At 45.5% G+C, this 24,210-nt stretch overlaps 1 protein-coding gene across 1 annotated transcript in view; it reads left to right on the forward strand.

Moving 5' to 3' along the window:
* acer3 (alkaline ceramidase 3) overlaps nucleotides 1-19,725 on the forward strand; it is a 165,869-nt gene extending 146,144 nt beyond the window's left edge. The window contains exons 8-11 of the mRNA XM_067985669.1: nucleotides 221-322; nucleotides 2,429-2,536; nucleotides 12,492-12,537; nucleotides 15,198-19,725. Of these exons, the coding sequence (XP_067841770.1) occupies nucleotides 221-322; nucleotides 2,429-2,536; nucleotides 12,492-12,537; nucleotides 15,198-15,254 (313 nt within the window). The 3' untranslated portion in view covers nucleotides 15,255-19,725. The remainder of the gene's footprint in view (nucleotides 1-220; nucleotides 323-2,428; nucleotides 2,537-12,491; nucleotides 12,538-15,197) is intronic.
* Nucleotides 19,726-24,210: the final 4,485 nt, after the last annotated feature.

Here is a 24,210-nt window from a genome sequence, read left to right on the forward strand (position 1 = left end):
TATAGCAGTGTGATAAGAGGTCTAACCTTCAATTTATTACTTCAATCAACACCACCAAAACACATTATCCAGTCATTTACCTCTCCACTGTTTGTGAGATCTTGCGAGAAAATTGGCTGCCACGTTTCAGAAGTAATCCATTGGCTGTAAAGCACTTTGGGACGTCCTGAGGTCTATAGGTGCAGGTTCCTGTTCTTACTGAATTTTATCTTTCTTCCAGGGTCCATCCTTGGCTGAGGCCCCTTGCCTATACGTCGCTAGGTGTGTTTTTGATGGGCTTTGTTCTCTGGAATGTAGACAACATCTTCTGCGATACCTTGAGGTAACAATTTTAACCTAGTCTCTTTTTAAATCATTTTTTGGGGTGTAAATTGGGGTAACCTATTGGTGGTCATCAAACTGAGCAATGCCAGTGCAGTAACAAACACGTCTTTCCCAAATTTTGCACCCAGTGTCAGCATAAAGCACTCCTAGGTCAAGTATAGCATGGATGCAGGGTAAGGCTGCCTCCAGTGGAATTGTAAGGAATCTTACAACACCAGGTTATAGTCCAACAGTTTTATTTGAAAATCACAAGCTTTCGGAGGCTTTCTCCTTCGCCAGGTGAGTGTGGGATTCCCTGAAGGTTACCGCATATATAGTCAGAGAACAGTGCCTGGTGATTACAGATAATCTTTCCAACTGCCCGTTGTCAAGGCAATCAGACAGAGACATTGTGGAACTAAACTTCTGTGTACCAACTAAATTTAATTTTAAACTTGTTCCCATATATTTTCATATACTCATAAATTATAACCACCTCCCGACTAGTTTTTTTAAAAAATCCTCCTTTTTTGGCAATTTTCTCCTCCTCACGTCCTCTCCTGCACTGCCAATTCTGGTTGAGGTGCAGTTTCGTGGGTATCAGCATTCTTTCTGCTACCTCACCCAAGTAATCATTTTTCATGTCAGTAGCCTGGGTGTGCAGGGAATGGTGATCCACACATGGGCTGTTTCCAAACCGTGTCAGTGGATAGTGGGAACAGAATATTTTTTTAAATGGTGAGAAACTGTTCAGTGTCGGTCTTCAGAGAGATTTTTTTTTTATTCGTTCGTGGGATGTGGGCGTCGCTGGCGAGGCCGGCATTTATTGCCCATCCCTAATTGCCCTTGATCTGGATGTCCTCTTGCAAGAAACACAAAAAAAGTTTGCAGGTACAGCATGCAATTAGGAAGGCAATTGGCATGTTGACTCTTTTTGCAAGGGTGTTGGAGTACAAGCGTAAGGAAGTCTTCATACAATTGTACAGGGCTTTGGTGAGACCTCATCAGGAGTACTGTGTACAGTTTTGGTCTCCTTATCTAAGGAAGGATATACTTGCCTTAGAAGCAGTGCCACGATGGTACACCAGATTGAGTCTTGCGATGAGAGGGTTGTCTTATGAGGAGAGATTGAGTAGAATGGGCCAATAATCTCTGGAGTTTAGAAGAATGAGAGGTGATCTCGTTGAAATATACAAGATTCTGAGGAGGCTTGACAGGGTAGATGCTAAGAGGTGGTTTCCCTTGGCTGGAGTGTCTAGAACTAGGGGGTATAGACTCAGGATAAGGGGTCGGCCATTTAAGACTGAGATGAGGAGGCATTTCTTCACTCAGAGGGTTGTGAATCTTTGGAATCCTCTACCTCAGAGGGCGGTGGATGCTGAGTCGTTGAATATGTTCACGGCTGAGATGGATAGATTTTTGGACTCTAGGGGAAATCAAAGGATATGGGGATCGGGTGGGAAAGTGGAGTTGAGGTCGAAGATCAGCCATGATCTGATTGAATGGCGGAGCAGGCTCGAGGGGCCGTGTGGCCTACTCCTGCTCTTGTTTCTTATGTTCTCATGAATAGGAACCACAAAACCAAGGTAGTCCTTTTGATCATTGGGAGAGATAAAGCTAACAAAATCAATATGGAAGGGAGGGCTAAAGTGTTTTTTTTAAAAGTATAATTTCTCAACTCGAAAGCAAAGTATCTTTAAGTTTTCTCCAAGACTTGATATATTTTTGTATGTTGCGGTAATTGGTCGTATGTTCCAGAAAGATCTGTGCTGATCTTAGTCGGTGCAGTCGTTGCAGCTGCAATTGGCCTCAGTACCCTTGAGTGAGGGTTATCTGTTGCTGATTGCTATCCATTGGCTCTTGCTGGAAAGTACATGTGTGGATGTTGGGCGAGGTCACAATTGGTCTTGACCGAGATGCCCCCAGAATTGAATCGGCTATCGATGCTCCAGGACAAACCTCACACACGAACAACTGTTACTTGGTGAAAGAGCCATTGGTGTGAGTGGAACTGTACTGCAGCATAGGTCAGCGCCTATAGAGGTGGACGAGGAAATTGTTAGACAATGTAATATATGACTTTGGATGATTTTTGAAATGTGATCAGTGTCTTTCCTCTCCCTAGGGACGTCCGGCAAAAGGTACCATTCCATATCCTAGGTGCCCTGACGCAGTTTCACGCGTGGTGGCACATTCTAACAGGCCTAGGCTCCTACCTGCACATTCTCTTCAGGTATGCTTCACGTCCACATTCTTGGCTGTCTTACAGATGGAAAACGATCGTAAAACTGCATTTCAGATCCCTCTCTCCCAAGAAAATACTGCTTCCACTGTTTCCAGTTTGTTAATTCACCTTTCAGTCAAACAAACCCAGGGTTCTGACCTGTAACTGACCCCAGCATTCACTTCAAGAATACAGATTCTTAAAGCGGCACACTTTTACATTCTGTTTTACATGTATAATGTACCTGCCCTTTGAAGACTGTACCTGCACACCCTGTCTCTTATCGTGAGCAGTGCCACAGGTAATTCATTAGTAGTAAGAACATTTCTCACTCCCAACATTATTTTACTGAAATGTGACAAGACAGAGTGGGATCACCTCCTCATGACATTCAATGGCATTACCATTGCTGAATCCCCCACCATCAACATCCTGGGGGGGTCATCATTGACCAGAAACTCAATTGGATCAGCAACATAAATGCCGTGTCTACTAGAGCAGGTCAGAGGCTGGGTATTCTGCGGCGAATGATTCACCTCCTGACTCCCCAAAACTTCTCCACCACCTACAAGGCGCTAGTCAGAAGTGTAATGGAATACTCTCCACTTGCCTGGATGGGTTTAGCTGCAACAGCACTCAAGAAGCCCGACTCTATCCAGGACAAAGCAGCCCGCTTGATTGGCACCTCTTCCACTAGCCTAAATATTCATCATCGCCACCGCCACCGCCACCAGCGTACTGTGGCTGCAGTGTGTATTATCTACAAGATGCACTGCAGCAAATTGCCATGGCTTCTTCAGCAGCACCTCCCAAACACACAGCCTCCACCACCTGGAATGGCACTGGCAGCAGGTGCATGGGAACACTATCAACTCCAAGTTCCCCTCCAAGTCTCGCACTATCCTGACTGGGACATATTTCACTGTTCCTTCAACGTCACTATGTCAAAATCATGGGACTCCCTACTTAACAGCATTGTGGGAGCAATTTCACCATATGGAATCAAGAAGGCCCACTAAAACCTTCTCCAATTCCCTTTTGAAAGTTACAGTTGAAGAGCATTGTGTTCTCCTGGTCCCCTGGCCAACATTCCTCCCTCAACCAGCATCACCAGATACAGATTAATTGACCATTCATCTCATTGCTCTTTCTGGGATTATGCTGTGGGTAAAATGGCTGACCCACAACAATAGTTGCACTTCAAAGTGATTAATTGGTTGTGGAGAAATTTCAAGACACTTCTGAGAGATATGAAGAGGCACTTTATAAATGTACGTTCATTCTTTTTTAACACCTCATTACTCACCAAGTACTCGGCCATTAAATGTCATACTTTTATGCTATTTGATCAGTACTGAAGTTATTTTACAACTTCTGTAAGTGAGTAAATGATTATTGCTTTCAAAAGCCAAGGTTCTGTGGAAAGTTTCTGTTGTGCATCGACAGAGCAATACTAGCCCAGTGTGATCTCATCCATAAAAACTGTACTCTGAGGGAAGACTGTACCCTATTGTAGTGTTTGAGAGTGGTGGAGAGAGCTAACTTTACAGGCTGGATTTCTGCATATGGCAACACTTACTGCAGAACATTTAGCAGAAAGAAAAGAAGTAACTTAAACTTACATTACGCCTTTCACGACCCCAGGATGTCCCAAAGCGCTTCACAGCTGAGGTTCTTTTGAAGTGTAGTCAGTGCTGTAATGCAGGCAAATGTTGAATACTGTCCATGAGGGAGAACCGTTGAAGTTTTTCATTCTTGGACTGTTCTTCGGTTTTCAGGATTAGGAAGGGAGTTAACCAAATTATTCCAGGCAAAAAGGTCATTTGTAGCAAAGTTAAGAGTAAGAAGGAAGTCATGTGGAACTTGGTGACCCAAAGAATAACAAAGGAGCTATCAGGGAAGGCCTTGGAGGCACAGAGTCTGTATGGGCTTAAGAAGCAATTACATGCGTAAGATAGGATGTACAACTAAGAAACTCGGACGGAAGACTCTCTTTCAAGGAGCTCGGAGGGGGAGACTGTCCCTTTCAAGGAGCTCGGAGGGGGAGACTGTCCCTTTCAAGGAGCTCGGAGGGGGAGACTGTCCCTTTCAAGGAGCTCGGAGGGGGAGACTGTCCCTTTCAAGGAGCTCGGAGGGGGAGACTGTCCCTTTCAAGGAGCTCGGAGGGGGAGACTGTCCCTTTCAAGGAGCTCGGAGGGGGAGACTGTCCCTTTCAAGGAGCTCGGAGGGGGAGACTGTCCCTTTCAAGGAGCTCGGAGGGGGAGACTGTCCCTTTCAAGGAGCTCGGAGGGGGAGACTGTCCCTTTCAAGGAGCTCGGAGGGGGAGACTGTCCCTTTCAAGGAGCTCGGAGGGGGAGACTGTCCCTTTCAAGGAGCTCGGAGGGGGAGACTGTCCCTTTCAAGGAGCTCGGAGGGGGAGACTGTCCCTTTCAAGGAGCTCGGAGGGGGAGACTGTCCCTTTCAAGGAGCTCGGAGGGGGAGACTGTCCCTTTCAAGGAGCTCGGAGGGGGAGACTGTCCCTTTCAAGGAGCTCGGAGGGGGAGACTGTCCCTTTCAAGGAGCTCGGAGGGGGAGACTGTCCCTTTCAAGGAGCTCGGAGGGGGAGACTGTCCCTTTCAAGGAGCTCGGAGGGGGAGACTGTCCCTTTCAAGGAGCTCGGAGGGGGAGACTGTCCCTTTCAAGGAGCTCGGAGGGGGAGACTGTCCCTTTCAAGGAGCTCGGAGGGGGAGACTGTCCCTTTCAAGGAGCTCGGAGGGGGAGACTGTCCCTTTCAAGGAGCTCGGAGGGGGAGACTGTCCCTTTCAAGGAGCTCGGAGGGGGAGACTGTCCCTTTCAAGGAGCTCGGAGGGGGAGACTGTCCCTTTCAAGGAGCTCGGAGGGGGAGACTGTCCCTTTCAAGGAGCTCGGAGGGGGAGACTGTCCCTTTCAAGGAGCTCGGAGGGGGAGACTGTCCCTTTCAAGGAGCTCGGAGGGGGAGACTGTCCCTTTCAAGGAGCTCGGAGGGGGAGACTGTCCCTTTCAAGGAGCTCGGAGGGGGAGACTGTCCCTTTCAAGGAGCTCGGAGGGGGAGACTGTCCCTTTCAAGGAGCTCGGAGGGGGAGACTGTCCCTTTCAAGGAGCTCGGAGGGGGAGACTGTCCCTTTCAAGGAGCTCGGAGGGGGAGACTGTCCCTTTCAAGGAGCTCGGAGGGGGAGACTGTCCCTTTCAAGGAGCTCGGAGGGGGAGACTGTCCCTTTCAAGGAGCTCGGAGGGGGAGACTGTCCCTTTCAAGGAGCTCGGAGGGGGAGACTGTCCCTTTCAAGGAGCTCGGGGGGGGAGACTGTCCCTTTCAAGGAGCTCGGGGGGGGAGACTGTCCCTTTCAAGGAGCTCGGGGGGGGAGACTGTCCCTTTCAAGGAGCTCGGGGGGGGAGACTGTCCCTTTCAAGGAGCTCGGGGGGGGAGACTGTCCCTTTCAAGGAGCTCGGGGGGGGAGACTGTCCCTTTCAAGGAGCTCGGGGGGGGAGACTGTCCCTTTCAAGGAGCTCGGGGGGGGAGACTGTCCCTTTCAAGGAGCTCGGGGGGGGAGACTGTCCCTTTCAAGGAGCTCGGGGGGGGAGACTGTCCCTTTCAAGGAGCTCGGGGGGGGAGACTGTCCCTTTCAAGGAGCTCGGGGGGGGAGACTGTCCCTTTCAAGGAGCTCGGGGGGGGAGACTGTCCCTTTCAAGGAGCTCGGGGGGGGAGACTGTCCCTTTCAAGGAGCTCGGGGGGGGAGACTGTCCCTTTCAAGGAGCTCGGGGGGGGAGACTGTCCCTTTCAAGGAGCTCGGGGGGGGAGACTGTCCCTTTCAAGGAGCTCGGGGGGGGAGACTGTCCCTTTCAAGGAGCTCGGGGGGGGAGACTGTCCCTTTCAAGGAGCTCGGGGGGGGAGACTGTCCCTTTCAAGGAGCTCGGGGGGGGAGACTGTCCCTTTCAAGGAGCTCGGGGGGGGAGACTGTCCCTTTCAAGGAGCTCGGGGGGGGAGACTGTCCCTTTCAAGGAGCTCGGAGGGGGAGACTGTCCCTTTCAAGGAAGCAAATGCTGGAATTTGTAATCAAAGCATGCTGCCTCTGGAGTAGTATCAATTGTTGTGTCTATTAGCTTCTTCCGATCAACAAATCATAATAAGATAATCATAGTTTTAGGCAAGAGAAGACCTTTGGGCCATCGATCCGCGGTATTCCCTTGCATTTGCATAGTATCTTTATCATATTGTCAGGACATCTCAAAGTGCTTCAAGATATTATATGGCATAAAGTTAATCCAGAGCACTACTTCAAGCCATGTTAGTAGACTAGACCAAGGGGGCATAGGTTAAAACCAGTCAAAGTAAAGTTTAGGACAGGTGACAGGAGAAACCTCTTCATGCAAAGGGTAATTAACCCTTGGATTGGTCTTCTAGGTAGGCCTTAGATGAGATGATGAAATTTTATTCTGGCTGAATGAGCTAAGATGGGCCTTAAAGGCTCCCTCACCTATTTCTGTCTTGTGAGCTGTGAAATCTCCATTTGTAAAACCAGAAGCAACCCAGCAAAGGTCATTAAGCCCACCTTGCTCACTCTTGTCATCCAGGACATTATGCCCAGTTATGGTTTTTGTTCATTCAATATCTTGAGCTAACTTACCAAATTGTAGAAAAGGGAAATGGGGGATGTGGATTACGGTCCTTCTCAACTTCAGCAAAATTATTTAATTAAAACCCGGCTTGAACCTGGTTTCAATGGTTTATGTATCTGCTGGCAATTTGCCAAACAATACTTTTATTCGACAAGTTGATCTTCACTGGCAGTGTTGGAGAGTTTTATGTTAAACTTGCGGCTCAATTAACACATTCAATACTGAATTCCCTTTGTAGCCGTCCAAATAAGTTGCATTTATATAGCGCCTTCAACGTGGTAAAAACGTCCTAAGGCGCTTCTCAGGAGCGTTATGAAACAAAATTTGACACTGAGCCACATAGAGGTATTAGGACAGGTGACCAAAAGCTTGGTCAGAGAGGTAGGTTTTAAGGAGTGACTTAAAGGAGGAGAGAGGGGTTTAGGGAGGGAATTCCTGAGCTTAGGGCCTAGGCAGCTGAAGGCACGGCCGCCAATGCTGGAGCAAAGGAAATCAGGGATGCGCAATAAATACATTTACTAACTGCAGTCTCTGCAAAATTGCCGTTTATTCAGATATTACCTGCCTGTCGTAAAGTATGAGTAGAGTAATGTAGGACTAATTGCAATAAATATATTGCTGCATCATCCCACACTTCCTACAAAGTACTATTTTTTGTTCTGGCCTGCTTTTAAGCTTCTGCTGCTGTTGAATCACTTTGTTGGGGTCACATGAGAGGAGCCCACTCATTATAGCCTCTCCCACACTGTGGAGAAGAGCTTGGCCTCCCCTTGCCGCCTTGTTCACTGCAGGAATAGCGAAGACTGGAAACTTTACCATTATAGGGAGTTGTGGCCATGAAGCCTATATCTTCCTCCTTGCGCACTGTATTGGTGCAAGTAGCACCACAAAAAAGTATGTAACGGCATTGTGTGCGTTCTTTGTTCTCCATATTTGGAAAGCATTGCTCATTTATATCAGCAAAAAAAAAAGGACTTTCATTAAAGGTGAAAGGTTTAATCACCAGGAGCACAAGTTAAACATTGCAGAGTTAGGAGCAAGAAAAGCAGGCAGGTGGAACTTTTTAACTCAAAGGAAGATAACTTTGTAGAAAAAGTAACCAAAGGGCAATGAAGCGAGCAGCAACAACTGGCTGAAGGGTCAATTGGACACAATTCTGCAGAGGAAAGGGACTGAGAGACATGGGTGGGTGGAGATCTATCAAAAAGGGATGGTCTTATGCTTAACGGCCTTTGCTGTTCCTAAAAGTTCCGATCTTATTGTGGTATTTTTTTTGTGTCCTGTCAAGAAGACCTGTATTCTTAGTCTCCTCGGACAAGTCTGCTCAAAGCTCCAGAGATAAACGTTCTTAAACATCAACAGTGGTTCAGACTAAACTGAAATGACCAGAAAGAAGTAGGGAGTAAAAAGAAAGAGGATTTTTAAGTTTCAGCTGTGTTGTGTAAATAATCATCTTAGGGAACAGCTGTAATAAGAGTTGTGACATGGCCATTTACCCTTGTGGAGCTGGAAGACAAGGAAAGAAAATCCATGGCAGGCAAAGGCCAACCTGTTAAACCTGCTCCATCCAGAGTCCATGTAGGATTATTCTATTGTAGCCATGATGTGGCGATGCCGGTGATGGACTGAGGTGGACAAACGTAAGGAGTCGCACAACACCGGGCTATAGTCCAACAGCTTTATTTGAAATCACAAGCTTTCGGAGCTTTGCTCCTTCGTCTGACAAAGCTCCGAAAGCTTGGACTGTTGGACTATAACCTGGTGTTGTAAGATTCCTTACATTTACTTTAAGGAACACTAAGCTCCTTCCCTTACCTCCCCAGGGGAAACAAATCGAGTTGTACTATTAACATCACTAACTCTCAATCCCCCCCTACTCAAAGATATTTTTTAAAGCTGCTAGTTGACCCTGAACATTCTCTGAGTTTATTCCACATATCCACTATTTCCTTTGGGGTGGGGGGGAAAGAGAAAAAAGTTTTTTCTAATCTCCTTGCTCAGAGCTTGATGAATTTTGTATTTGTGTCCTCTCTTGCTGTGCTCATTGTCCAAGTTAAATTGCTTGTTTCCTTCAAACGTTTCGATATCTTTCATTATTTTGAAGACCCTGTATCGTGTCTATTCTCTAGTGAAATTAAGTTCAGTTGCTTAAGCCTCTCTTTTGAACTTAGCCCCCCAAAGACTTGTAACTAACCTGCTCACTCTTCTCTGCACCCTTACCCTTTCTTTGTTCTTTGACATAAGATGACCAAAACTGTACGCCAGAATTAACCTCAACATTAATGTTGGTTCTTAATAAAACAAAAAACTCTTTCCCACCTAGTGAGGGTGAAAGCGGTTGAGGACGTGGCTTCTGACGCTTGCCTGAATTTTATTTTTAAATCCCAGTTTTGTTTTTCCTCCTTCAACTAAAAGTCGAAACCAACTACGAATATTCGTGGTTGAAGGATGAAGTGGTTTTCGAAATAATGAAAGGTATAGATAAGGTTGACATAAAATGGCTATTTAACTTGGACAATGAGTAAAACACAACAGGACATGTGTTCAAAATTCACAAGCCCTCTAGCAGATTAGAGATTAGAAAAAATGTTCACTCCCGCCCCCACCCTGCCCCCCATCCAAAGAATAATGGAGACTTGCAACACGCCAGGAGAAGGTAGTTCATTTGGGATCAATTAGCACCTTTAAAACTAAACTAAATTGCTCTCTGCTGAAGAGGGGAATTGAGGGTTATAGAAATATTAATACCATTGATTTGATTTTTTTATTCAGGAACATAGGAGAAAGAATGTAGTATTCCTTAAAGTAGCAGATCAAGATATAAGTGTCAGCCATGGCTCAGAGGTATTACTCTCGCCTGTGTCAGAAGGTTGTGAGTTCAATCCTCACTCCAGAGATGAGCACATAACTTAGGCTGGCACTCCAGTACAGTACTGAGGGAGTGCTGCACTGTGGGAGGTGCCGTCTTTCGGATGAGACGTTAAACTGAGGCCCCGTCTGCCCTCTCGGGTGGCTGTCAAAGATCCCATGGCACTATTCGAAGAAGAGCAGGGGAGTGCTCCCCGGTATCCTGGCTAATATTTATCCCTCAACCAACATCACTAAAACAGATAACCTGGTCACTTATCTCGTTGCTGTTTGAGGGACCTTGCTGTGCGCAAATTGTCTGCCACAGTAGATTACTCTCCAAAAGTACTTCATTGGGATATCCTGAGGTTGTGAAAGGTGCTGTGTAAATTCAAGCTGTTCTTTCCAGAGTGGATGATGTGGGGGGAGGGAAGATCATAACAGAGTAATCATACATGAATTCTGGATGGAGGAGGTGGGACGGGATGGGATGAATGGCTTTTTCTTGCTCTTGCCATTTATGTTCTTGTGTGTTTGACTCTCACATTTCCTAATGTCAGATGAAGTACACTTATTAGTTCCATGTGTGCTGCTGATTTTGGAACAAGGAGACACTGGAGCGGATGGAAGGAACCAAAGTTAAACACTTTAAGAGTGGTTAGGAAAAATGCAGCGGAAGGGGGAGGGGGTTGCTGGTCATGGGGCACATTGCAAAGTGATGGTTGGAGTCAGAAAGCCAGACCATGGTTTGACAGCCTGACTTTTTTTATTTTGCTTGATGCTAACGATGCAGGACGCACGGAGCTCGCGGTATATTCTCGGAACAAGAGCGCAGTATGAAGAGAAAAGGATAAGCCTTAAAAGCGACGTAACCATTTAAAATGTGTGGTGCAAGGCTGGAAAATGTTTTGCTGCCAACTATTGGGGAAGGGGATGGGTGGAGCATAATTTTCCAGCTCTGTAAAATGACAGTAGAGTAACTTGCCAGATTGCAAGTAATGTCAGTGGCTGGCCCTCCAATCATCTTGTTTCTTTTGCTATTGTGCTGTGTCTGATCCTTTGCAGCTCTTTCCAACTCACTACCCAGCCAAAGTGGGGTGGGAGTGTAATTTTTTAAAATGTTAGCAGAGAATCATGTCTCCTGACTAACTCTTTATTGGCAATTGGATGCCGATAAATGGAGCTCTGCATATCCACATAAGCACACATTACAACAGTGATTACACTCCAAAAGTACTTCGTTGGCTGTAAAGCGCTTTGGGACGTCCTGAGGTCACGAAAGACGCTATATAAATGCAAGTCTTCCCCATTTTTTTCCTTTTCGCACATGCAAAGAATTCCATTGTTGCTCAGCAGAAAATGAAACACGGGCAGTATAAATAATCGTTAAAGTTGTACAGAGCCGTGTCAAGCTACTTTTGGGGTGCAGCGACTATTAATAATTTAGGCAGGCATGGCAGCCATTCTGCACCAGCAGTATCCCACCAACATCAATGAGATGAATGGCCAGTTAGTTTTTTTTTGTGTGCTGCTATTGGTTAAGGGAGGACTTGTCCAGGACACTTGAGGAACTCCATGCTCCTCTTCAAATAGCGCCATGAAAGTTCACCTTTACCACTGGAGCGGGTGAAAGGAATTAAAGTTTAACATCTCGTCCGAAGGGATCTGCTGACCTTGTGTTTCACCCTGCATGATTAGTGTTAGACTGACACGTGCAGTATAACAAACCTCTAATACCACAGAGGACCAGAGCACATTTTAAACGTTTTTTGTTCCTGGTTTTGTACAGTGCAGTGCAGAGTTAAATCTAACCAGTATTGAACAGCAACAAGAAATGATAAAAGTTTTTTTTCATAAAAAAAATAAGAGGTAAATCAAAGTGCTGATTAGGTGATGCAACCTTGGGATTTAAAAGTTTGAAGACTGTAGTAGCAAGGAGAGATATCACTTAATTTGGCTGAGTTAGCTGATCTCAACCAGGGTGATGCAATTAGCCTCTACTTCCAGCATCTCTGGGCTAGGAGGAGGGGGAAAAAAATCACTGATTTTTTTCCATTCCTGATCCCTAGCCCTCGATACAAAGCATTCCTGTGAAGATGTCGAATAGGAACAGGATGGGGTTTGGCCATGATCCATCCTGTCACGTGCCATCTAGAGAACTATCTGCATCCATAGATCCATAGTGCCTTCAGAAGAGGCGCGATTGGATGGTGGGGGGTTTGGGGAGAGTGGTGCAGAATTAGAAAAACTGTGTTCCAAGTTGTATTTCTCCATAGCACTGGCGCACACCACAGAACATTTCTGATTCTGATCTGGGTCAAACAGTGTTGCAACATAAAAGGCCTTGCTGAAATCAGCCAAGCACAATAATGATGATAAGCAGCACAATTGTACTTATCGTGATTTAATCTTCTCAAATTTTAGCTTCTGACACGCATTTATATACTGCTATCTCTGATCTAAGTTTCTTGTTTATCTTTTTCAGTATGTATACAAGAACTCTATACTTGAAATACAGACCTAAAGTGAAGGTAAGCCAGGCCTGGTGATGTGGCAATTAGTAATCACAAGTTAAACGGTTCAGTTATTTTTGTAAAACTAGATCGAGTTCTCCCAAGTCTTCTCACCAAGCCCAGTTTACCCATCATCCCTGTGCTCGCTGACTCGCATTGGCTCACGGTCCGATTTTAAAATTCTCATCCTTGTTTTCAAATCCCTCCATGGCCTCGCCCCCTCCCTCTCCCTGTAACCTCCTCCAGCCCTACAACCCCCTCTGAGATGTCTGCGCTCCTCCAATTCTGGCCTCTTGCGCATCCCCCGATTTTCATCGCTCCACGATTGGTGGCCGTGCCTTCAGCTGGCTGGGCCCTAAGCTCTGGAATTCCCTCCCTAAACCTCTCCGCCCCTCTACCCCTCTCTTTCCTTCTTTAAGACGTTCCTTAAAACATACCTCCTTATGTGGCTGGGTGTCAAATTTTGTTTGATAATCGCTCCTGTGAAGCACTTTGGGACACTTTCCTACGTTAAAAGGCGCTATATAAATGCAAGTTGTTATTGAAAGAGAGGTTAGAATGGTTTTCCTACATGTAGCAGATGCCCAATTATCCACCCTCCTATCCGCATTCACGATTCTCTGGGAGTCAGGCCGGTGAAAGTTGGCGGGTTGATGCACATCTTCCTGCAGCTCAGCTGCAAATGCGGGTCTGACCTTGTGTGTACTTTACTGAAACTTCCATCCACGCTTTGGGACAACTGTCCTATTGCTCTGGGCAATACAAAATCCACTTGGCAGAAAGCATGCTACACAGAATTGTTTGGGTTAGAGATTTCCTTTTTTTTTTGTTGAAAAAAGTGTATTTCATTGTGATGTAGGTGACATGGGCAAAATTGCATTTATTCCCCATACCTACTTGCCACGCTATAGCAGAGGCCACTAGTGCCTAAGGGTCTATAACCCCAGCGGGGGTGGGGGGAAGGAGTCCTTTTATATATAAAAACAACGCACAATATAAAGTTCAATCTATAAGGTTTTTCCTCACTTGGTTTCACCAATTATTTCTAAAATCCATATTGAAATGCATCAATCCACGATCGAGCTGTGAGCAGAAGAGAGGAATAGAAAAGCAAGACCAATCCCATCTGGGACATGGTTTGTTTAAACTTAGTGAAGGGATACAAAGCAAGACTAAGAATAATGTAAAATACATAGTATTGCACAGAGTGTACAGCACAGAATCAGGCCATTTGGCCCCACTGGTCTGCGCTGGTGTTTATGCTCCACACGAGCCTCCTCCCTCCCTACGTCATCCAACCCTATCAGCATAACTTTCTATTCCTTAATTGCATCTATGCTATTCGCCTCAACCACTCCTTGTGGTAGCGAGTTCCACTGAAATAAAAAAAAAATGAAACGTTGGAATTGTGTTGTGGTTTCAGTCGGCAGCTGCCAGAGGCGGGCAGGTTAAAGGTTCAGGTGCTAACCGAAACCTTAGCCTGCCACTCTTTTCAGATACTGACCGTGACAGATAATGACAGTGCGTTTCCAAAGCTTCCTGATTAAACTGAAACTTTAAACGTAGGTCTCACCCCGTTGAAGAGACCAAAAAGGCTCCTGTGGTCCGTGAAAAACACTGAAAACGTTTCTAGCATTGTACGTCTGAATGTGTGACCCGAGCGTCAAAAATTCTTCTGGAATGTCAAAAAAAAAATTGGGGCAGAATTGCGAGCCTGGCTCAATGTTTGCAATCCGTGTCGTTGCATGGTTTTATTTTGTGGGACTTTTTGAAACTATCGCTTCCAAAAACGTTCCATAACAAATATTGACATAAAATGGCTGTCATTTATACACAGGGATTGATATACCCCCAGAGCTTCTATTAAAGGAGAATTCCCCAGAGGCTCTGTTGTTGTCTTATTCAAAAGTATCCTTTCTTCTGTCGTACTTTTTTTTTCTATTTTTTAAAAAAAACATGTCTGATGAAATGTTTTGCCCAACGAGGACATCAGAAAGCCCAGGAATGACTTTTTCCAGTTTTGTCACTCAGAATCAGCATCCATCATTCCCAGACAGGTATAGTGCGAACAGCCACAGAGCAAAGCCCCCTTATTCTATGAGGGACTTAACCAGATTGTAGCACAAAGCGATGCTGATCTCCATTTCAATTGCCGACAGCCAGGGATATCTGAAACCAGGACTGGCACCGTGCGGTGCTAGCACTCTCACCTCAGGGTCAGAAGGTGGTGGGTTCAAGTCCCACTCCGGAGACTTGAGCACAAAATCTAGGCTGACGCTCCAGCGCTAGTACTGACTGAGGGAGTGTTGCAGTGTCGGAGATGCCGTCTTTCAGATGAGATGGTAAACAGAGGCCCCATCTGCCTTAAGGTGGATGTAAACGATCCCACGGCACTATTTCAAAAAAGAGCAAGGGAGTTCTCCCCGGTGTCCTGGCCGATATTTATCCCTCAACCAACATCACTGAAAACAGATAATCTGGCATTGTCTCATTGCTGTTTGTGGGACCTTGCTGTGTGCAAATTGGCTGCCGCGTTTCCTACATCACAACAGTGACTACACTTCAAAAAGTACTTCATTGGCTGCAAAGGGCTTTGGGATGTCCTGAGATCGTGAAAGGTGCTAAATAAATGCAAGTTCGTTCTTTCTATTTAAAGACTTTTTTTTTCTAATTTGCAGTTTCTGCTTGGAGTTTGGCCTATTATTTGGGTGGAACCTCCTCCCAAGAAACACTAAAGACGCGGGAAAGTAAAAATCTCTCGCAAAGAGCAAGCTGCACTTCAGCACCGGGGGTGGTTTTATCTGATTCTGCAAAGCGAGTGTTTGTGAGTAAAAGGTTGCAACCGAATCATGAAGAGAAGAAACAGACTGATGAGATATTTCCAATCATGCCGAGTTTTTTGTATTTATTTTTTTAAAAACACTGCCAGGTGGTGGTAGAATTAATTGGGAGGTTATTAAGTAAAAGAGGAGAGCAAGGCATTATGCAACTTGAATTATGGTGTTTGGTAGGTCTCTGATAACACTCTGATAACCTACTTAATCTGAGAGCAGCTAATGTTCTTCTGGACATTATTATACGTGGCCAAAATATCGAACAAATTATGAACTGATTCACTGTTCCTTATTTTTTTTTAAATTGTTTGTCTCTTGCTCTCAAGTCTGCCCGTCTAATGGTTTAAAGAATTTGCTTCATGTAGATCTATTATTAACTCTATCCATGGGCTCTTAACACCACACAGGCGTTTGTGGGGAGTACTTCAGCACAGAGGTGTAACCACATACAATGAATTGGGGGAGAGGGGCAGGCAGAAGGAGGCCATTCCAGGTTTTGGAATGGGGGACACAGCTCATGCCAAAAAAATTGGTGGGGGGTTGGTGATAGGGGGAATGGATGTATCCCTCTTTTTTTCACACTCGTCTTTCTCCCCCCTCCAGCCCTCCTACAGTGTTTGCCCCTCTGCTTCTGATCATTTTGATGCCTACCACAGCAGCCCGTATGGCAGCTTGCCGAGTTTCAGTATTGTGTGAGATATTTAGTGGGGTGGGGGTCAGGGGGACTCCAGGACCGTGCGATTTGAGTAAAAACGAACGCCATCGCTGCCTCTCTCTCTAACTAGTTAAATAGCAAAGGTGGGGCGGGGTGGGGAGAAACAATGGGGCTTTTGTCTTCTAAGAGTTTAATCAGTTTGTGCTGGTCACGGAAAAACTGAAAACCGTGCATGTGTGTGTGTTTGGATTACATTTAAAGTGCATATCATGTTCACCCTTCTTTCAGTAACCTTTTATTGGAGTTCTATAGCTAAGCTTTATGTCCTACGTTAGGTTCCCTGCATTTCCATGACACTGTTTCCCAGGGGATTTCGCAGGCCCTCCCGCCAGGGTTATGGCAGGAGACCGGGAGAGTTCCCCGCAGAATTTCAGGGCGTAGGTCTTCCGGGTTTATTTATGAGGCTTGAAACTTGGCCTCCGCATACGTTACTTGGGAATGTCGTAGACTTTCTGATCTGATCCAGCATTCATATCGTTCTGGTCTAACTTTTTTGTCTGTATTTTGGTTAAACATTTGAGGGTTAAGATCCTGTATTTTTCCCCCCTTATTTCCTGGTCTTGTTCCTTTCTCCTCGGCCCCCTTTCTCCCTTCCTGCCCCCCCCCCTCCCCCAAAACATCAATTCCAATCATGCAGGTAAATGACATTCCAACTTGCCCACTAGGAGGCGCGCTAAAATGATTTTTTTTTCCCATGGGTGTCCAAACCCATTGCAAGGGTGCCTGGCACATCCCCATGGCAACATGCCTAACGTCAGGCACTCCGTAGTGCAAGGGATGGGTTTGTGAGTTCCTGCCCATGGCCCATCACTCCATAGTGCCACCTGTTAGCTGCTCCGAAACAGCACCCAGCAACCTAACCTTCCTAAAAAAAAATTGCATGGGTCTTTTTTAAGAGCGGGGAAAGAGAAGGATGGAGATACACAGCCAGTTCATCTACATTTGCAAAGAGATGAGACAGGCTAATATTTTGTGCATTCTCGTGGATTTTAAAACTGCTTGTTCTGTCCACTTTTCTTCGGCCAAGAGAGCCAGGTATCGCAGGCTCCAGTCATTTCCAGCTCTGTGGTTCTCTGAGGGAATATTGACCCGTAGGGGGACAGGATGAGGTGATTTTATACGAGATCAGTGCAGCAAACAGAGAGCCCGCTCTCCCTCTGTAAACTGCGCCCCGTAGTGTAAACGAGCCCAGTGCCTTTATCCCAACCACATCCTGGGGTCGACAGTTCTGCCGCCAGTGTAAACGTAGCTCTCCCGCGATCCAAACCAAAGGAGCGCCAAATAGTCTCTCCCCTCTTCCCACTTCCCTTTGCTCCTTTTGCTCTTCTCTCCTCACAGCTCTTCTGACATTATGGAAGCGAATAATATATTTTTCTTTTTTGGTTTTTAAGACATTTATATTTACATGAGATTTACTTTTTTTATTTTCAGTGCTGTGTGTACACTCAGCACAGCCATCACTCCAGTTAAGGTCAGTGTAGAAAGGAAGGTGGATTTCTCAATATAGGCCAGTGTTTTTTTTCTGATGTGGGTTCCACAGGGGTCTTCCAGCGCACCCACAAGGTCACGTTACGAACACTCCTGTCAATTGCAACGTTGACATGAAGCTCCTGTCGCCAGTACTAATACTTTTGCCGCAGCAGCACTGTGTTTAACTTTGGGCTGCTAGTACAGTCTTCTGGACTTTATTTTTGGAACGGGGGTGGAAATGGGGTCTACGGTGAAGGTCACAGGAGGTTTGAAAATCACTGCCGTAGACATATGCTGACCACGTGATAAGTCCAAAAGGGTGTCTTTCCCTGCTATTTCTACATGGGCAACCCCCGCCCCCTCCCCGGCCACAAGCCATTGTGACCATTCTCTTATTTTGTGCAATCTATATACTCAACGAGGGGTTAAATTAGTGACTAACGTTATCATGGTTGAGTTTGCCCACCTACTGCTGTATTACTACAGATGGCTGCCAGGAATAAAGCAGCTTTTTAAAACACACCTGCCAAGTATAAGACAAAATGATCATTCAGTTTAATAAAAACTCATTCCACTAATTAATAAAGATGTTACTAGCCAAGTACATTTAACTCTCTTCGTTCTAATTTCACTGATGGGACAGGACTGTGGAAAAAGAACACATTGTTCTTCAGTTTTTCATCATTGTCTAGTATGAAAACTATATTACTACTGAACTAAATGCATTGCTGAGTATTAAATCATCTTTGTTTTTAAGTTTGTGCTTAAGTTGTAGTTGGGTTTGGTGATGTGGGTAGAGAATGTGACTTATTTTTTGGCCCTTTCCAAAAGGAAAGGTGACTGGGCCAAATCTTGAGTTAGGGCTGCCAAGAATGGGCACCATACAGAGACTTGATATGCATCTTTCCTTTATTGAAAATAATTTAAGGACCCCCCCCCCCCCCAATAGAATGAGCCAACCTGACAGGCAGAGGTGCTTCAGTGATGTTGTGATGGAAGGTTGGAATGTCATGCAAGGGTCAAAGGTGAGGTGGCAACAAGGGTGTTGTGAATAGAGTGCACTCTCTTTGCCTTTGACACTCAGAAACCCCCCTGATGTCCCACTGTCAACGCTGCAAGTGGACCGATGCAAGAAGGATGATATTCTCTAGCTTTTGAAAAATTTGTCCAATTTTCTTCTTTTTAAAAAAAAAACTGGAAATCATGTGGCCCCTTACTTGTCACTTCATTGATTTGTTTGGTTTGGGATTTTCTCTACTTATTAATACCTACTTAACGTGGCTGCTGAAAACTCAAGTGCACAACAGGTTCCGTGTTATTTTAATGGGGTTTGTTTCGGTGTTGAGAGAAATCCAAATGTTTTTGAAAAATGAGCAGTTTCCTCTCTCAAAACTGATACGAGGGGAAAAAATTCCAAATGTAGTGGAACAGGCCATGCTCCGATTGCACTGTTAATTGAGGTAGGAGAACTTCATGACTGTTCTCACTGAATGCAGTGTCAGCGCATGGGTACCAGGTAAATAACACTCCAAAGCGGCCAGTCCTCACTCCATTTATTGGGACCTCCCAACCCAAGGTCGGTCACTAATCTCCAACTCAAGTGACTCTAGAATTATAACATTAAGTGTCTTTGCAAGTGTGCACCTGTGTTGTTACTATGACTATTCTTTCCTATCTGATCTGAACATTCAAAGGGCTTTTAATCTGCACAGGGCATTATGTGAATCTATTTCTAGCATCTAGCCTCTATTGCATCAGCAACAGATGCACATCAGGGGTTACTTGGTGGACCTACACTGGTGTCCACCCCTTGTATGCCGCTAATACACTGATCTGTATTGTATGCGTGAGTGGGGTTTATTAGAAATATTCCACGATTAACTCATAAACTGACCAAATTTTCTTTACAATAATGTAATTTCTGTAATCATTTATAAAGTGTGTCTCAGTTGAATGTTGTTCCGCCCATTACAATGATTGCAGCAGCACTATGGCATTATAGGGTTGTGTCCTCGGAACAGAGGTGCTAGGAACTGACTACGCAAAAAAATTACAGCACCAGTGTTAGCAAAGAAAAGACAACTTCAAATATTGAATCATATACTGTTTTGAATTATGCTGTAATAAATATTTCAACATTAATGTAACTAACTTTTTTGTGAAAAATTAAAAGCTAATGAAAGAAAATTCCTTCTGTGTGTGTGTGCGTTTTGTGCAGCAAAAGTCGCCCACCATTTCCCCTGATTTAAATTGGAACTCCAGCATCTCTTCCGTGGGTAAAGCTGCCTCTGTAAAAGCTTACATGGCTCTTTGACACCAACCACTTGTTTTCTCCTCAACAACCCCTCGATTCTGGCCACAGTAGTCTATAGTTATGGAACTGGACTAGCCACCGAGAGGTCGTGAGTTTCAAATTCATCGTGGCAAATTATGAAATGTAAATCTGTTCATTTTTGGGCTAGCGCCAGAAAAAAAATGGCCGTGACGGCGCTAATTGTCTTAGAAATCCAACTGGTTCATTTAATGTTCTTCGAGAAGGGAACCTACCACCCCTACCTGATTTGGCCTTCCTGTTACGCCTGTTCCACGCTCCGGTTGGCTTTCAATGTTTTCTGAAGTTGTAAAAACAAAAAGGCAGCTCACCAGCTTCTCGGCGCAACTAGAGATGGGCAGCAAATCCCATCTTGCCCAGTGTCGCCCGCATCCCAAGAAACAAAAGTAACAAGCCCCAGCTCTGTCCGAGACTTGGCTATTGCTCCGGTATCTGGGAGCCTCTGCTTGTGCTCAACAGGATACAAGAAGCAGCTTGTTATTTGATAGGTGTTCCCTTTTGCGCTTCTTGCTCTGAACCTGTCTCTGTCCTTGTTGGCTTGAGGTGCCAGCTAGGCTCAGTGATAACACTCAAACCCCTGAAGCTAGGTAGTTCAAGCCCCAGTCCAGAACTCGTGCACATAATCTAGGCTGGCATTTAGGATCGTAGGATAGTGGTTATATTATTGGACTAGTAATCCAGAGGCCTGGAGTTCAAATCCCACCACGGCAGCTGGCGAATTTAAATTCAATTAATTAAATAAAATCTGGAATTTATATAAAAAAAACTAGTATCAGTAATGGTAGTCATGAAACTACCGGATTCTCGTAAAAACCCATCTGGTTCACTAATATCCTTCAGAGAAGGAAACCTGCCGTCCTTTCCCGGTCTGGCCTATATGTGATTCCAGACCCAAAGCAATGTGGTTGATTCTTAATCGCCCTCTGAAATGGCCTAGCAAGCAACTGAGTTGTACAAGGTCGCTTAAAAAAAGTCATAAGAATAAAACCGGTCGGACCACTAGGCACCGGACATGACAAAGGCAAACCAAGCCCAGTCGACCCTGCAAAGTCCTTCTCACTAACATCTGGGGACTTGTGCCAAAATTGGGAAAGCTGTCACACAGACCAGTCAAGCAACAGCCCGACATACCTTTCGGCCAACATCCCAGACTCTTCCATCACCAGTACAGTGATATACAGTCAGGAGGGAGTGACCCTGGGAGTCCTCAACAAGGGAGGGGCAGGACTGGCAGCTCAATGTTCCAGGGTACAGATGCTATAGGAAAGATAGAGCAGGAGGTAAGAGAGGAGAGGGAGTTGCGTTCTTGATTAGGGAGAACATCACGGCAGTAGTGAGAGGGGATATATCCGAGGGTTCGCCCACTGAGTCCATATGGGTAGAACTGAAAAATAAGAAGGGAGAGATCACTTTGATAGGATTGTACTACAGACCCCCAAATAGTCAACGGGAAATTGAGGAGCAAATATGTAAGGAGATTACAGACAGCTGCAAGAAAAATAGGGTGGTAATAGTAGGGGACTTTAACTTTCCCAACATTGACTGGGACAGCCATAGCATTAGGGGCTTGGATGGAGAGAAATTTGTTGAGTGTATTCAGGAGGAATTTCTCATTCAGTATGTGGATGGCCCGACTAGAGAGGGGGCAAAACTTGACCTCCTCTTGGGAAATAAGGAAGGGCAGGTGACAGAAGTGTTAGTGAGGGATCACTTTGGGACCAGTGATCATAATTCCATTAGTTTTAAGATAGCTATGGAGAAGGATAGGTCTGGCCCAAAAGTTAAAATTCTAAATTGGGGAAAGGCCAATTTTGATGGTATTAGACAGGAACTTTCAGAAGTTGATTGGGAGAGTCTGTTGGCAGGCAAAGGGACGTCTGGTAAGTGGGAGGCTTTCAAAAGTGTGTTAACCAGGGTTCAGGGTAAGCACATTCCTTATAAAGTGAAGGGCAAGGCTGGTAGAAGTAGGGAACCTTGGATGACTCGGGAGATTGAGGCACTAGTCAAAAATAAGAAGGAGGCATATGACATGCATAGGCAGCTGGGATCAAGTGGATCCCTTGAAGAGTATAGAGATTGCCGGAGTAGAGTTAAGAGAGAAATCAGGAGGGCAAAAAGGGGATATGAGATTGCTTTGGCAGATCAGGCAAAGGTGAATCCAAAGAGCTTCTACAAATACATAAAGGGCAAAAGGGTAACTAGGGAGAGAGTAGGGCCTCTTAAGGATCAACAAGGTCATCTATGTGCGGAACCACAAGAGATGGGTGAGATCCTGAATGAATATTTCACATCGGTATTTACGGTTGAGAAAGGCATGGATGTTAGGGAACTTGGGGAAATAAATAGTGATGTCTTGAGGAGTGTACATATTACAGAGAGGGAGGTGCTGGAAGTCTTAACGCGCATCAAGGTAGATAAATCTCCGGGACCTGATGAAATGTATCCCAGGACGTTATGGGAGGTTAGGGAGGAAATTGCGGGTCCCCTAGCAGAGATATTTGAATCATCCACCGCTACAGGTGAGGTGCCTGAAGATTGGAGGGTAGCAAATGTTGTGCCTTTGTTTAAGAAGGGCGGCAGGGAAAAGCCTGGGAACTACAGACCAGTGAGCCTGACATCTGTAGTGGGTAAGTTGTTAGAGGGTATTCTGAGGGACAGAATCTACAGGCATTTGGAGAGGCAGGGACTAATTAGGAACAGTCAGCATGGTTTTGTGAGAGGAAAATCATGTCTCACGAATTTGATTGAGTTTTTTGAAGGGGTAACCAAGAAGATAGATGAGGGCTGTGCAGTAGACGTGGTCTACATGGACTTCAGCAAAGCATTTGACAAGGTACCGCATGGTAGGTTGTTACATAAGGTTAAATCTCATGGGATCCAAGGTGAGGTAGCCAATTGGATACAAAATTGGCTTGACGACAGAAGACAGAGGGTGGTTGTCGAGGGTTGTTTTTCAAACTGGATGCCTGTGTCCAGCGGTGTGCCTCAGGGATCGGTGCTGGGTCCGCTGTTATTTGTTATTTATATTAATGATTTGGATGAGAATTTAGGAGGCATGGTTAGTAAGTTTGCAGATGACACCAAGATTGGTGGCATTGTGGACAGTGAAGAAGGTTATCTAGGATTGCAACGGGATCTTGATAAATTGGGCCAGTGGGCCGATGAATGGCAGATGGAGTTTAATTTAGATAAATGTGAGGTGATGCATTTTGGTAGATCGAATCGGGCCAGGACCTACTCCGTTAATGGTAGGGCGTTGGGGAGAGTTATAGATCAAAGAGATCTAGGAGTACAGATTCATAGCTCCTTGAAAGTGGAGTCACAGGTGGATAGGGTGGTGAAGAAGGCATTCAGCATGCTTGGTTTCATTGGTCAGAACATTGAATGCAGGAGTTGGGATGTCTTGTTGAAGTTGTACAGGGCATTGGTGAGGCCACACTTGGAGTACTGTGTACAGTTCTGGTCACCCTATTATAGAAAGGATATTATTAAACTAGAAAGAGTGCAGAAAAGATTTACTAGGATGCTACCGGGACTTGATGGTTTGACTTACAGGGAGAGGTTAGACAGACTGGGACTTTATTCCCTGGAGAGTAGGAGGTTAAGGGGTGATCTTATAGAAGTCTATAAAATAATGAGGGGCATAGATAAGGTCGATAGTCAAAATCTTTTCCCAAAGGTAGGGGAGTCTATAACGAGGGGGCACAGATTTAAGGTGAGAGGGGAGAGATACAAAAGGATCCAGAGGGGCAATTTTTTCACTCAAAGGGTGGTGAGTGTCTGGAACGAGCTGCCAGAGGCAGTAGTAGAGGCGGGTACAATTTTGTCTTTTAAAAAGCATTTGGACAGTTACATGGGGAAGATGGGTATCGAGGGATATGGGCCAAGTGCAGGCAATTGGGACTAGCGTAGTGGTATAAACTGGGCGACATGGACATGTTGGGCCGAAGGGCCTGTTTCCATGTTGTAACTTCTATGATTCTATGATTCTATTGACTCCGGACCCCATGAAATCTCATGGCATCAGATCAAATATGGGCAAGGAAACCTCCCTCAGCTGATGAATCAGTCCTCCTCCATGTTGAGCACTACTTGGAGGAAGCACTGAGGGTAGCAAGGACACTGAAGTCCCCCACCTAGAGTTCATTCTATGTCCATCACCAAGAGTGGCTCGGTAGCACCACTACTGACCGAGCTGGCCGAGACCTGAAGGACATAGCTGCCAGACTGGGCCTGCGGCAGGTGGTGAACGAACCAACACAAGGGCAGAACCTACTTGACCTCGTCCTCACCAATCTACCTGTCGCAGATGCATCTGTCCATGATGGTATTGGTAGGAG

Source organism: Heptranchias perlo, chromosome 6 (assembly GCF_035084215.1).
Source record: "Heptranchias perlo isolate sHepPer1 chromosome 6, sHepPer1.hap1, whole genome shotgun sequence".
In the NCBI taxonomy this organism is placed as follows: domain Eukaryota; kingdom Metazoa; phylum Chordata; class Chondrichthyes; order Hexanchiformes; family Hexanchidae; genus Heptranchias; species Heptranchias perlo.